Source organism: Haliotis cracherodii, unplaced genomic scaffold (assembly GCF_022045235.1).
Source record: "Haliotis cracherodii isolate W230 unplaced genomic scaffold, xgHalCrac1.p SCAF_15, whole genome shotgun sequence".
In the NCBI taxonomy this organism is placed as follows: Eukaryota; Metazoa; Mollusca; class Gastropoda; order Lepetellida; family Haliotidae; genus Haliotis; species Haliotis cracherodii.
Window position 1 is genome coordinate 20,906,991 of NW_027266270.1, and position 14,914 is coordinate 20,921,904.

The 14,914-nt window shown below is 39.1% G+C and overlaps 1 protein-coding gene across 1 annotated transcript; it reads left to right on the forward strand.

Annotated features, from left to right (window-relative positions):
* The first annotated feature begins 2,460 nt into the window (after nt 1-2,460).
* LOC139461580 (uncharacterized) lies at nt 2,461-7,530 on the forward strand. The gene is made up of 3 exons (XM_071243059.1): nt 2,461-2,503; nt 3,042-3,811; nt 7,369-7,530. Exons 1-3 carry the CDS (start codon nt 2,461-2,463, stop codon nt 7,528-7,530), a joined length of 975 nt encoding a protein of 324 aa, XP_071099160.1.
* Nucleotides 7,531-14,914: the final 7,384 nt, after the last annotated feature.

Consider the following 14,914-nt stretch of genomic DNA (forward strand, 5'->3'; position numbering starts at 1 on the left):
TTCAAAACGTCATTGAGTGTTAGGTAAAAAATGTGTCTGTAAATCTGTAATATATATATATATAACACGATGTAGATTTAAGTCGGTGTTGAAGATTATATTTATCTGATTTAGTATATTTCCGAGATGCATTTATTATTCAGATTTATTGTTCATGCCATCCTACTGCAAAATGTTTCTGAATTTTCATAATTCAATCGTTATTTAATATATAAGTTATGGTTAACAACTGCTATTGATTTATTTAAAAATGAAGAGTTATCCCCCCTTGACCATCAGTAATTAATTATTGCATTTGTTAATGGACAACAACAAATGAACGTTACATGTTCGAAATAAATTAGCTTTCCATGTGGAATTGTCATCATACACAAATATTTAAAACAAAATCATTACACCTATCTGTTTGTGTAAAAATATGAATTTAGGTTACAAGACAGCAGTAAAAAGTATCATGTTTAGTCCACTAGTCTTTTTAAGAACAATAGTAAAACCCTTAAGAACGGCAAATGTATACTAGTCCTTATGATGCCTCAACTATTGGGCAGTTTGGCAAGGACTTACAGGACTAGTGCCAATGTCCAACGCTCCCAGAAATACTGGTTATATACCATGTCAACCAGTGTCTGAAAGAATGTGAAAAAATGATTAACTAGTTCATTAGCATATTTCCTCGTGATTTAGATGTATGTGTTAATTGCTCATAAATAATATACTAGTAACAAGACTGTTATGATGTCAAAACCTGATTTCCCCCAGTCTTAAAATATTTCTGAAAGTAATTGATTTGTTAACCTTTTGACAGGTGAAAAATCACCTGTCAAGAAATTGACAAATTTTTACAGTTCATTAAATTTTAATCATCATCAATTAAGTACAGGATATTAAAATGATTCCTTAATTTACATCAGATAAAAACTTTCAATATTTTATACATTTGTCATGGTGATTCTCGTGTAAATGATCCCATGTTGCATGTGATGTATGGTTGATTCATTGTTAGGTATTTATATACAACATTTTGAACACGGTTTCAACAATATCTTACAATTGTTCGGAATTATAACAAAACTGATGACATTAAAAAAAATAGCACATATGTTGTGCATAGCGCAGTACCTATCTCCAAGAAGGGTATGGTAGTACAACTGGTTAAATTTTGTTTTTTCTTTTTCAAAATATATTTTTGATTTGTTCCGGCATCCAAGATCCACGAATGACTCGTCCGGAGTTCACAATCGTTGGAAGGACAGACCCACATAACATGACTCGTAATCAAAATTCACCGCCATTTACTGGGTGTTCAAATTTGGCAGAGAAAGGCCGAGCGCGGTAGCCATTTTACTAATCTCGACATATTTCGTAATCCGTAGCATTGTATAAAGTATGAGTTGCACGATGTTAAAGCTGAGGTGATTGGGGTGATGGTGGTTATAATGTTAATTTTGTGCACTCAGTGTTTGATATCTAAATTCACAGTTTCAAAAGGGCATTTTCTCGGGACCATATATGGTCCTATGGCACTATGCGGGTGTGGAAAGTGAGGGACCATATATGGTTCCGTGGCACCAAGAGAGTTAAAGGCAGACATGGGTTGCTTAAGACCTATTCTACAACGGATCTCCACGGGTTACAATTATTGAAAAGTGTGTGGGCTTACATGATTCTGAAACACCATTAATATGTGTATTATTCATTTTATGTGCTGGGGAGTGCGTAAGCTGATGAGGTGGGACGTAATGAAAAATATACTATCGAGACTAACATAAATTTTCAAATTTTCCATGTAAATGTCATTGACGACAGCAGAGACACAAGTAGTGATAATATTTCAATATACACAGATCCTCCAGATGCCAGGGTAGTATAGTATCAATTATTTACACTGCTCAAATACCACTGACAGATGTATCTACTGATTATCAGGAAGGGATATGATGAAAGATGTTTTTCTGAAATTTTATCTTGACTGAACGTCACAATGTCAGTCCCCAGTTGTCAGATACAAAGTTCAGGAACATACAATACGCCAAACAAAGATAAATTGGAGGACACCCTAGATTGAATAAACGATTCTAAATAATAATGTACGTTGCATTTCCCACAGGAACAATACAAATGCCATTGATACCACCCAAAATCCAATCTTACACAAGCAAACGTCTTTTAAGCAAAAGGAGAACAAAAAACCTTCTGCTAATAGTTTGCAGTGACGATTCAAGTATTGGTAGAGGAGACTATTTCTGCAAAGGTACTTAAATCATATTTAATACAATTATGGCTATTGGTTCACTGTTTCAAGCTTTGTTTTGCTCGTTTGTTTGTTGTTTAACGCCGCACTCAACAAAATTCCAGCTATTCATGAAGTAACGTTTAGCATGATCACTATGGAGATTACATATTTTATACTCTTCCTTTTAAGATTGTTTTCCATGACGGTTAAAGAAATCGTCTGTGCAGATGTTTACTCTCCTCCTGACTGTCGCCATGCTGATGCCGTTGGGTAAGAACAAAATGCTAAGAAATACCCTGAAATGAACGAATGTTCAGAATAGATTTCGATTTTATGATTGTAGTAGTAGTTGAGGTCTGTCAATCACTGGATTGTCTGCACCAACCTTCATTATTTACAGGCCAGCATTACACAGACTGTTTGTGTCATCCAATTTACATCAGTTTATCTTATTCCCCTTAATTCAAATAATGAATTGTGAAGGTAACAAAATCAATCATACTCAGTCTATATAAAGAAACCGTGAAGTTTTAGGTTGAGGTGACATCATGCTACCGCCGTCAATGTCTTTGCCAACGGAAGCGGGTGGTCAGGCTCGCTGACTTGGTTGATGCATGTCATCGATCTGTATTGCGTGGATCGATGCTCATGATGTAAATCACTGGATAGTCTGGTTCAGACTCGATTAATTACAGACCGCCGTCACATAGCTGGAACATTGCTAAGTGCGGCGTAAAACAACAAACCAAACCAAAGTCATCTGTTACTTTGTCTTCTTGGCATTCATATCTAAATGATTTTTCACCAGGTACAAGAAGCATACGGTTCTCAGGAACAGAGTTTATCTTAGCTTTCTGCGAACACAGAAACCACAGATCAGCACCGGTTCTCACAATCATCAACGACAACGATGATCTGATAACAGTTAACATATCTACACCAAGAGCTCGGGATGTCATACCGCTCACAACTAAAGTTGTCAAGGACTTCCTAACATTTGCTCTTCCAGAGGAGGCTAGTCAGCTCTTTACGTCTAAACACAGCCTTGGCATACATGTAACCAGTGACCAGGAGATCTATGTGCAAGGATTCAACACAGCCTCTAATTCTATCGGCGCGTTTCTAGCTCTACCGGTGTCGCAGCTTGGTACAGAATACACAGTTGTCACTCTCTGTGAATCAAATGTTTGCCTATTCATGATTGTCGCCACTGAAGATGATACGGATGTAACTGTCAACTTCCAGATTGCACAAGGCAAGGTAAACTTTAACAATGTTAACTACCAGTCAGAAGACACATTAGAAATCACCCTTCAAACATATGATACTCTGCAGCTACAGTGCTCAGTAGATCTGTCAGGAACGTATGTGACAGCTACAAAACCCGTTGCAGTCTACTCTGGATCTGACTACACTGAGGTTGATTACTACCAACACTATGATGGCAAAGACAACATAGTAGAACAGATGCCACCAATCACAGCTCTGGGATCTATGTATGTGTTGCCACCGTTTCCAGATCTACCCGACACATATCAAATAAAGGCTGTAAGCATCAGTGATAACAACTCCATCAATGTAAGCGGGAAAACGTATAAACTGGAGAAAGGACAGGTTTTTCTCAGGAAATTGATTCCTGACAACATACACATTATTACATCTACCGATAAAATTTTATTGACAGTCATTATCAACAACTGTGGCTATTATGGAATACAAAGGAAGACGACGGTTGATGGCAGCTTGACGGTAGTGTACCCTGAGGATAAACGTCAGATTCTAATGTCACTGGGGCGTACGTTCAGGTTTAGAGCCATAGCTCCAGCAGGCAAAGCATCCATTGAATATATCTGGTTTATTATTGTAACAGATAAGACCTGTGATATCCGAGAAAGCTCCATCGCTTCTAAAGATAATTTTTCAGATTATGGTGTTGAAATGTTTAATTTTCTACCAAAAATAAAGGAGAACGTAGACAAGGACCTTGTCACGCTAACTGGTTGTCCAATATATTCTGGGACATTATGGATGAAGGGAAGGGAAACGGCGTGCATGCTGCCTTGGCCAGGCAACTATGTAAGTAAACACAAGAGGTTTCACACTCATTTTTTATGCCAAAATGTTTATGTACAGAATAAAAAAATATATATTACTCGACATAAGAACTATCTGCGACTTTGTTATATTCGGATATGGATGATAAATATACCCTGCAAGCATAGAAACGTGATATTAGATGTATATTTCATATTCCATATAAATAATCAACAGATTGTTTGTTCAAAGTTGGCACACATCATTGTTATTGTTATACAAATGGAACTGTAGATGTTCAAGGTGAAGGTTCTCAACATCGTGTACAGCCACCATTCGAGTTCAAGAGTGACTGTCATCGTCATCCCATCGAAACAATCACATCCCGAATTGTGGCCTAGTGAATGTTCACACACACTCTGCCTCCAGTGCTTATGCCAACTGTCGGAGGTTCTGTGGTTGATTGGGTTTCAATCTGGAGACCTGGTGGGACAGGACCCTGATGTTGTGATTCCTGAAAAGGGCTGTTATCAGTCTTGCCGTATTAGGTCAGGCGTTGTCTTGTTGGAAAATGATGTTCGCTTGTTGCATAATGGGAAGTACGTGTGGCCCAAGAATCTAATTTGTGTATCGTTGTGCCGATACATTCCCTTGAACTTGATCCAAGTCTGTCTACCTCCTGTATGCAGCTTAGGGCGTAACGTTCCCCGCGACGCCTGCAAACACGACGTCGACCATCCGCACGGCGATGCATAAAAGGTGAATAAACCAAACTTGTCTCCATCACAGTTGTTGCCATACACTGTGACGTTGACAACATTGACGTCGCAGGTCCGTCAAAATGACACCTCGAACTGGTCGTCTAGGGCCTAAACGGTTCCGAAACGTAGGGCTGATATCCTATGCAAACCTGGTATTGCTAAGGGGTCGTGGGGTAGCTGCGTGGCTAAAGCGTTCGCTCATCACACTGGAGGGCCGGGTTCGGTTCTCTACGTGGGTACAAAGCCCATTTCTGGTGTCCTCCACCGTGATGTTGCTTGAATATTGCTACAAGCGGCGAAAAACTATAATCACTCACTAACTCATAGGTTTTACCGAAGTTGTAGAGAGGACCGTTGTTCTTTCAGGAAAATGACGTTGTCGGCTGGAACTGTCCTGTACTCTAGTAGTGATATGTAGTCGACCAGATCTGGGAAGGTCACGTGTTGTCCCGTGTGTCTGATAACGAATCCACTGTCTTGTGATGGTGTTTGGTGCAACGTGGAAAACCTTTGCTACAGCTGAATAGGATTCTCCTGCAGTCGGCCGATGGCGTTGTTGCGTTGGGCTTCTGTCAGTCGTGGCGTACATTTGACAGACCACCGTCGTATAAGCTGGAATATTGCTGAGTGCGGCGTCAATCCAGTGATTTCATATCATGAGCATCAATCCACACAATTGGGACCGATGACATGTGTCAACCAAGTCAGCGAGCCTGCCCACTCAGCCACATAGCGACGAAACGATGAATGAATATAGCATGCATCTCATGCGGAATTTGTGCAGGAAGTTTTAGTAAAATTTTCGAATTGCCCATATAAGTCACTCATTCATCATTGCACATTATTGTCTTCCAATAAGTGTATGTAACTGTCAACATTAATAGCTAACGGTCAGTATAATCAACACAAAATACCCTGTTATCTCACGGTAACTTGTTTCCTTGATACTGGTCTATCAAAGTTGGTTGGTTGGCTTGTTGTTTAACGCCGAACTCAGCAATAGTCCAGCTATATGACGTCGGTCTGTAAATAAACGAGTCTGGACCAAACAATCCAGTGATTAATATCATGAGCATCGATCCACGCAATTGGGATCGATGACATACATCAACCAAGTCAGCGAGGCTGACCACCCGATCCCGTTAGTCGCCTTTTACGGCAAGCATGGGTTGCTGAAGACCTATTCTAAAGTGGAGCACTGCAATAGTTTAAACGTCCTTTTTTCACAGTGTCTAGACATTTCTTAACATGACAAGGATTGTGAACTCTAAATAAATATACTACTGGTAAATGAACTAAAGAAAACCTATTCTGTATTTTCTTAACTGGTATGTTCAAGGATACATAGTGCCACCCCCTTTAGAATTCTAGGATAACATAGGTCCAAAGCATCATATATGGTGGCATCTTAACGAATGGTGTAGACCTATTCTAAAGTGGAGCACTACAATAGTTTAAACGTCCTTTTTTCACAGTGTCTAGACATTTCCTAACATGACAAGGATTGTGAACTCTAAATGAATATACTACTGGTAAATGAACTAAAGAAAACCTATTCTGTATTTTCTTAACTGGTATGTTCAAGGATACATAGTGCCGCCCCCTTTAGAATTCTAGGATAACATAGGTCCAAAGTATCATATATGGTGGCATCTTAACGAAAGGTGATGCTCTGTGACTTGGTTGATTACGTGGCATCGAACCCAACGGCGTGGATCGTTGCTCATTATATCAATCGCTGGATTGTCTCTTACATCTCAAGTGTGTTTGAAACAATACACCAAACATTTATTACGACTCAATATTACATATGGATTCATAAGTACATGTATATGGTAAACATAATATAAACATACATGAACGTTTTGATTGTTTAAAGTTTAACGCCGCACTCAGGCATATTCCAGCTATTTGACGGCGGTCTGTAATTAATCGAGTCTGGACTAGACAATCCAGTGATTGACATGAGCATTGGTCTAAAGAAATAGGATACGAAGACATGCATCAACCAAGTCAGCGACCCCGACCCCGTTAGTCGCCTCTTTCGACAAGCAAGGTATGCTGAATATCAGTTCCAACCCGGATCCTCATCTGTCAGACGAATATGTGGCAGTGGCATCTCCTTTATGCGCAAACGATTTTAAATTGTTACCTATTCGGAAATGTACGTGTACAATGTATATATAAATTTGAATACAAAGTGACATAGAGTGGAATCCCATGCATTGTGGTTACTACCCAGAGAGAAGGGAAATCAGTTGATGGTCATTTTTGCTCAATGTTTTTTTTTTTATATATAACATAACCATGCAGTATTCAGACAGTGGTGTATGATTTCAGAGACCGTGGGAGAAACATGTTGCCGACGGGGCTGAGGGGTTCACCATCTGCAACAGCACATTCTGGAGGTTGTATCTGCTTCAGCGTGGATTTTCAGTCCGTGTCCTGTTTGATCGTGTGCATTGGTTCGTCAGCCAGTGTTGTGTGCCCACTTTGTTGTGAAGGGACCTTGATTGATGTTCTTTACCCTGGATCAAAATGGCTTGGAACTGTTCCACTACAGAATATTCTTCCCGTTTGTAGTTTGTATTCGAATATAATTAAGAATTGACTTTCACTTTGTGTGAGTTCATTGGAGTATGAACCTTCATAGAGTGAGGGACAAACTGTATGAACGTCGGAGCTATCTTACGCAACACAAAGTGAAAGTCAATTCTTTTAATTTTTTATCCCAATTTCTTACCTCAAAGGATGTAAGCCAAGATCTAAACACAATTTTATTTAGTACGTGTGACTTCATGTTTACACTGACAGTCAAACAACAACCAGCTATGTCGCGGAATAAAATAGTTCCCCCCCAAAAGAGGGGATAGGAGCGTATGGATGCAGAACTTGCTCTTCAGAAACATCTTACGCAACACATGTGTTCATATAATATCAATTAATATCAATGAACTACCTCAGTAAGTCAGCCACAATGACAGCGGGTCTTAATACATTTACATCAAGTACAAGACGTCAAAATGGCCGACACGATAAACGTGACGGGAGCTAGGATTTCCGAAGTTGTTAATGAACCTATGGCGGTTACATGTGTTAGTCATCATTGATCAACTGACCGATTATTGAAAGATGCGTCAAACAGACACCAAGGTAAATTCGTAGATTGCTGGAGACGGTCACTGTCAGCCTAGACACAGATCGAGGCGATACTGACGATAGTTTGGATGTGCATTTTTTCGTTTGTACATTAGGATGGGCCGTAGCGAGGAATTTCGTGAACAATCATGCAAGTCAAGCTCTCTTCTCTTCAAGTTTCTCAATGTATACTGAAATGTTGAGACCAAGATTAAAGGTTCCAAATGATCAGAAATAATGTTTATGTATGTTTTCGTGCTAGTGAATTCCCAAGGGTTTCCCCAGGAATGTGGAAGTAGTCCGTCAGTGTTTACGTCATTTCAAGAACACGGTCTCGTGAAAAACGTATGACCGTCAAATTGTGTCGTTCATACATTTATGAACGTCAATTTTGCGGTCATGTGACCAACCTCTCGTCCAATGGAAAGCCGTATATCGTGTAAACGTCAAATTAAAAAAATATTAAGCAATACATACATAAGGTGCATATATGTCCAAGTTACTATTTTACGACGCTTCAGCAATTTGTCAGCTACATACACGAAGCAATGAGAAATAAACAGGCTGGGAACAGGTCATGAATACGTGGCTCTTATTAAGTCAGTCATGTTTAGTTTGCTTGCTTGTTGTTTAACGCCTCACTCAGCAATATTCCAGCTATATGACGGCGGTCTGTAAATAATCGAGTCTGGACCAGACAAGCCAGTGATTGATATCATGAGCATCGATCCACGCAATTGGGATCGATAACATGCATCAATCAAGTCAGCTAACCTGACAACGTGATCCCGTTAGTCGTCTTTTACGACAAGCATAATCGTCTTTTACAGCAAACAGGGGCCTATGAAAACTTTTACGACAAGCATAATCGTCTTTTACAGCAAACAGGGGCCTATGAAGACCTATTCTACCACGGATCTTAACGGGTCGTCAGTCATATAAATAGCATCACCTTGTTATGATAAAACATCAAGTGATCAGTTCCATCTCGTTATATTAGTTCGTACACACATTAACGTCATGATAATTCCTGGTCATAATACAAGCATGTCCCCAGCCGCATATGCTTGCCCTACGAGGCGATCGCGACGCATTGTATCAGGTGTTCAGACTACTGAACTTGTTAGATTGCATGTCATCATGCCCAATACGTTTCTCGTTACATCAACCACTGGTTTGTTTGACTCGATTGTTTAAAGGAAGCCGTCATTTAGCTGGCCATTGTCATGATATCAGAAATGGTGAAACACTTCAAGCCCAGGTTGGGAGGAGTAACACATGCCCATATGTATGCAAACTGAATAACTATTATCTGAGCAAAGCGGTAGTAAAATCTTGGCATGTGTCAGTTTACATCAGTGCAGGAAATGATGGTAACTGATTGGTTTGTTGTTTTACGCCGCACTCAGTAATCTTCCGGCTACATGACTGCGGTTTTTAAATAATCGAGTCTGGACCAGACAATCCAGTGATTGACATCATGAGCATCGGTTCACGCAATTGGGATCGATGGTATGCATCAACCAAGTCAGCGAGCCTGACCACCCGATCCCGTCGGCAAAGACATTGAAGGCGGTGGTATGATGTCACCCCAACCTAAAACTTCACGGTTTCTGTATATAGACTGAGTATGATTGTCTGGTCCAGACTTGATTATTTACAGACCGCCGTCATATAGCTGGATTATGACCAACCAACCAACCAACCGACGTTTTATATTGTAAAATATCACAAGCAATATGAAATTAACGGGGTTGAACAGGTCATCGATACGTGGATGACAATGATCATTTCCATCAAAGAAATGCGACAGATAACAACCCAATTTGAACCACAATATTTGGGCATACTTGAACCCCAAACAAACAAAAGCAGAAATGTTAAAAGGAAGAGCAGACTCACTGAATTGCAAGAACTGCTACAGCAGTTACGCCTATTTTATTGCGACAATGTAGACACGATTTGAAGCAGTCCTTCCTTTGCGACCTAGGTCATACCAAATTAGGTCGATAATGTTTGTTTCTTTGTTTTTTAAGGTTGCACTCCAATATTCCAGCTCTATGACGGCGGACTGTAAATAATCGAGTGACAATCCAGTGATCATCATGAGCATCGATCCACGCAATTGCGATACGATGTTATGCATCTACCAGGTCGGCGAGCCTGAACACCCGATCCCGTTAGTCACCTCTTACGACAAGCATAGTCGCTTTTTAACGCAAGCATGGGTTGCTGAAGACCTATTTTACCCCGGATCTTTACGGGTCACTCTCGTATGTACGTTTAAATTGTTGTAGTCACACTATGCTGAAATACCGCCGATGTGACTATAAAACCAAAACTTAACAACCTGGAAATCAGAACTCTTAAAAATAGGTAAGGCAGAATAGACGTCCTAAGTTTTTCCCCTAAAATCGCTTTGCAACATCATGGTCCACTGACCTTGCAGCTATTTCAAACTGTTATCCATCTTATTAAATTGGAGGCAAAGCTTCTCGACATCACGTTCAGAGAAGGGCGGAACAAGACTAATCTGCTTAGACAGATCAAACAATTTATCACATGTTGAGATACGGGGAGAGAAATCATTATGTAATTAAAGTTATTTTATACTAATTTCTTTGTAAGCTTCCAATCTCAATTTCATTCTCAGCTTCAATTCCCGATTGTTGTTTTTATTTCTCAGCTTCAATTTCTTTAAGCCGAAGTCCTCGCTTCTTCTTTCACTGCTTCAAGTTCTTTAAGCCGAAATTTTAATTTTCTATAATTTTCGGAGTCGAATTTCTTTTTCCATTTCCAATTTTTCTCTTTCAAATTCTAATTTCTTCAAAGCCCGAAAATCCGTTTTTTTCTTCAACCAAAGCCACAGCATCATCATCCAAAATTTCTTTCTCAACCAGGTATGTTATCAAAATCAGCCTTTAGCATATCTGATTTGATGTCAAGTTTGTAATATTTGGCCAATTCGACCAGTTCAGACTTTTTGAGCATACAGACTTGTTTGATACATCTACACTAAACACCATAGTAGTTGCTGGCTTCAAACACTGGGAGAAAATGAAATATTTATCCAATAGTGTTGACAAATGATTTGTGATAAAATATTTTTTTCTCCCGGACAAGCCCTCAATTCCCAAATTGAAACAATATGTTAACCCAGAAATCTGCACGTAAAATAACTTAGTGTGAAACCAACAAACTGCCAACAAATGGCGTACAATTAACAATTGTATGACAAAAGTAACTGGGTTTGCAATTCAACACAAATTACTGCACAGCAATTACAGCGGCAGTATACAATAGAGTGGTAGTACAATATTCAATGACAGTATAGGATATGGCAGTGGTCAGTATCTAATATAAAAATACAGTAAAAGCAAAGGTCAGTGATTATAATGTAAATTCACCAAACAGCGAAAGTAGTGATGCTTCCAAGATATGCCTAGCCAGGGATTCCTGGGTGATGAGTGATCCACACATGAAAGCTGTCTTGGTGTAATGAAATGTGTGAGAGATGGCACCCTCTTGTCTCCTTACATACAGTCTTGCTAGCTACTGAAACTTCCTACGCAGTGACCTCGCTAGTCTAGCGACAATAGAACATTATAGGATATTCAGCATCATGGTATACCGGAAGTTTACATACCACATTACCATCTAAAAATTGTAACTTCCTCAAAACTGCTTACCTAAAACGGTAGTACATTCCTGACAACTAATCGCTGTCAAAGCACAATGCAATGAGCGTCTATCGAATCTCAACGGAAACAATGTAACACAGTTAAACAATATAATACACTGCCATATAACAATTGTCTTGACTCAATTCTTACAGGCCCCCGGCATACGGCAGGATAATTGCAGGTTGTTGCGTTAGGCAACAAACAGACACTTACATTTTTAATGCCAATTTTGTGATGAGTGGGTGCAACAGGTAGAGCAGCACATGCATATGTAATTTCCATATTCGACGCAATTGTTTCGAATTTATTGTTCCATTATGTAATTCCCTATTTTGACTTTTTCATGTGAACACTTGAATTGTTTTGCGTGTGTTTGTACTTTTTCCTGTGGAAAAAGGAAATGGGTTTGTCGTTTGTATTTACAGGTTTAAGCACTCGTGAGAGTGAGTTCGAGCATTGGCGTTATCATGTATTGTAATCAAAGCATATGTAATGAAACATATCAAACACAACAACAAATACTGCCACTTAATCCCTAAACCATACAAACAGTATTGTGTTCTGGGAAAACTGACAGTATTTATTACTTCATACACGAATAAAAATGCATAATTGCAACGAAGACAATACGTGTCAAATTATCTAAGATTACCAGTTCTAAGTCGCTCTTACTGAACAGGTGATACGCTTTCTGAGACGTCTCATGATAACACGGAATATTGAAGTACACTACAGATCAGAGAGATTACATGGTATTATTATTTTTCTCTTCAGAATAATAGTAAGCTCACATGCCAAACGACCAGATTAATTGATTGTAGCCCTTCTTGTGTATCCTGGTGTTATTCTCGATTCAACACTAACCCAGTAAGAAACGCGTATGAAAGTAACGCTGCGAAATGGTCCCTTTTACAAACCCTGCCATCGTTGTGATAAATACTTTGATGTAAAGTTGAGGGAGATTGTGCATTGGACCAAACATACGTTAAATGTTTTTTCTTTTCGACCACAAGTTTTATGATACGGTCAGTAGCACTTATCAATTCTGCGTAGATATTTATTAATGTGTGTTTGGGCCGAGGCAATAAAACTGTTCCCACTGTGTTGCAAAACGAACATATTTCATGAACGTGTCTCTTTACTTTCTCTTTACGCTGCACTTGTCCACAACATATGTTTTTAGTTTTAAGAAATCAGTAAAAAGGTTACGGTGCCACTTTTTTGTTTGACGTTTGTGGCAATCACTTACTGTTTGTTTAACAATTGTGGGAATTGCGGGTGCTTTCGGTCTGGCGGGTCATGCTAACCCATTTTGCGAAAACCTGGTGTCATCACTGAATATCAGTATGAATATTCCATTTATATCATTTTCATTTAACACCAAAAGAGCATCTTATATATTTATTGACGTTGTTGTTTTATATTTATGTTTTCATATGCACCTTGTAGAGTTAACTGACACGAGTATGGAATGATCACATGGTTCATCGTGTCCCGAAGACTACGAACGTGATTATTAGAACTAAATTAAGTTGCTATTATCATTGTGTAAACGCTGTGTAACATAGACTTTCAAGAATTGTAATGAGACGTCATAAACTGATCTTGAGTTAGCAGTGACGTCACTGCCATTATTCAGGTCAAAGGCGACTAACGGGATCGGGTGGTCAGGCTCACTGACTTGGTTGATGCATGTCATCGATCCCAATTGCGTGTATCGATACTCATGATATCAGTTCAATGGATTGTCTGGTCCAGACTCGATTATTTACAGATTGACGTCATATATATAGCTAGTATATTGCTGAGTGCGGCGTTAAACAACAAACCAACCATCATGTAACGCATATTTGAGAACATTTTGAACACGGCTAGTGTGTAATACTGATTTGATAGTTTTGTCGTCCAAGTTGAATATTACTCATTCAAGTTTGCAGGTAATGTTAAATTTAATGTCTTTAGAGGCGTGTTCCATATTTCATTTCTCTTATTTTATCCTTCCAAACCAAATCATCATGTAAACCTAAAGCAGAGGTATAGTATATATTTTTATGACTTGTGAACAAGTTACCTTAGCTCAAGTACGCAAATGTGTTTTGCAACTGTACATGTATATCCCTCAAGCACCTGTGTACGTGCGTATGTTTCGTCACATTGTTACCAAAAAAAGAGCCAAACACAAATGGATGACGCCACTAGAAGCATGGACATTAACAAGATAATGATAATGATTCTGATGCAATGTTTCCTGAAATGATTTTGGATATTTGTATGTGCTGATCAGAGATAACAGTTAGTATTCACTGACTAGACGTTTCACTACTGGGCAAAACCCATGAACACATGTATGGTAGTGACAAACCAAGAACCATTATCATTGCAAATCAGAGATTCGAAGCCTTATATCTTATGACTCTACAACACCTCAGGGAAGCGACTATCCACAACGAATTGTGGCGCCTCGACGCGGGTGACTGGCTTACTAGTGCCACCAAAAGTATGTGACAACAACTGTAGGTCTTGAAAAACAAACATACATGGAGACTTCGTGAACAGTACCGTTTATTTCAGCGGAACAACCAACAAGGATTAACTCAACACGTCATTAGGGTACGGAACACGTGGGTTGAGTCATGTGAGTATCCTACAGATTTGCACGATCGGAACAACAGCATGTAAGCAGTAGAGTTATCAAAACCGGAACCAAAGGTGCCGTTTCGGGTATATCACAGGATTTGTATGACCCCATTTTGTTCGTCAGTGGTTACATGAGTTATGTATGGCCCACGTCATACATAGCGGTCACACAAACATTTCCTATTTTTTCGTAAAGCTTCATTAAAAAATTCCTTATGTCGATACTCAAATCAGTCAACCCGTTTTCTTGGACAATTGGAAACGAATATAGGAAACAAATATTAGTCATACAAATTGAAACTGGTGATGGAATATTGAAATGAAACAGCAAATAAAAAAAGATTGAAACAACCAGCATTTTACATGTCACAAAACATCTATGTATAAATGAAAGGACAGGAGTTTGAAAGTGTCAACATTGAGGGCCA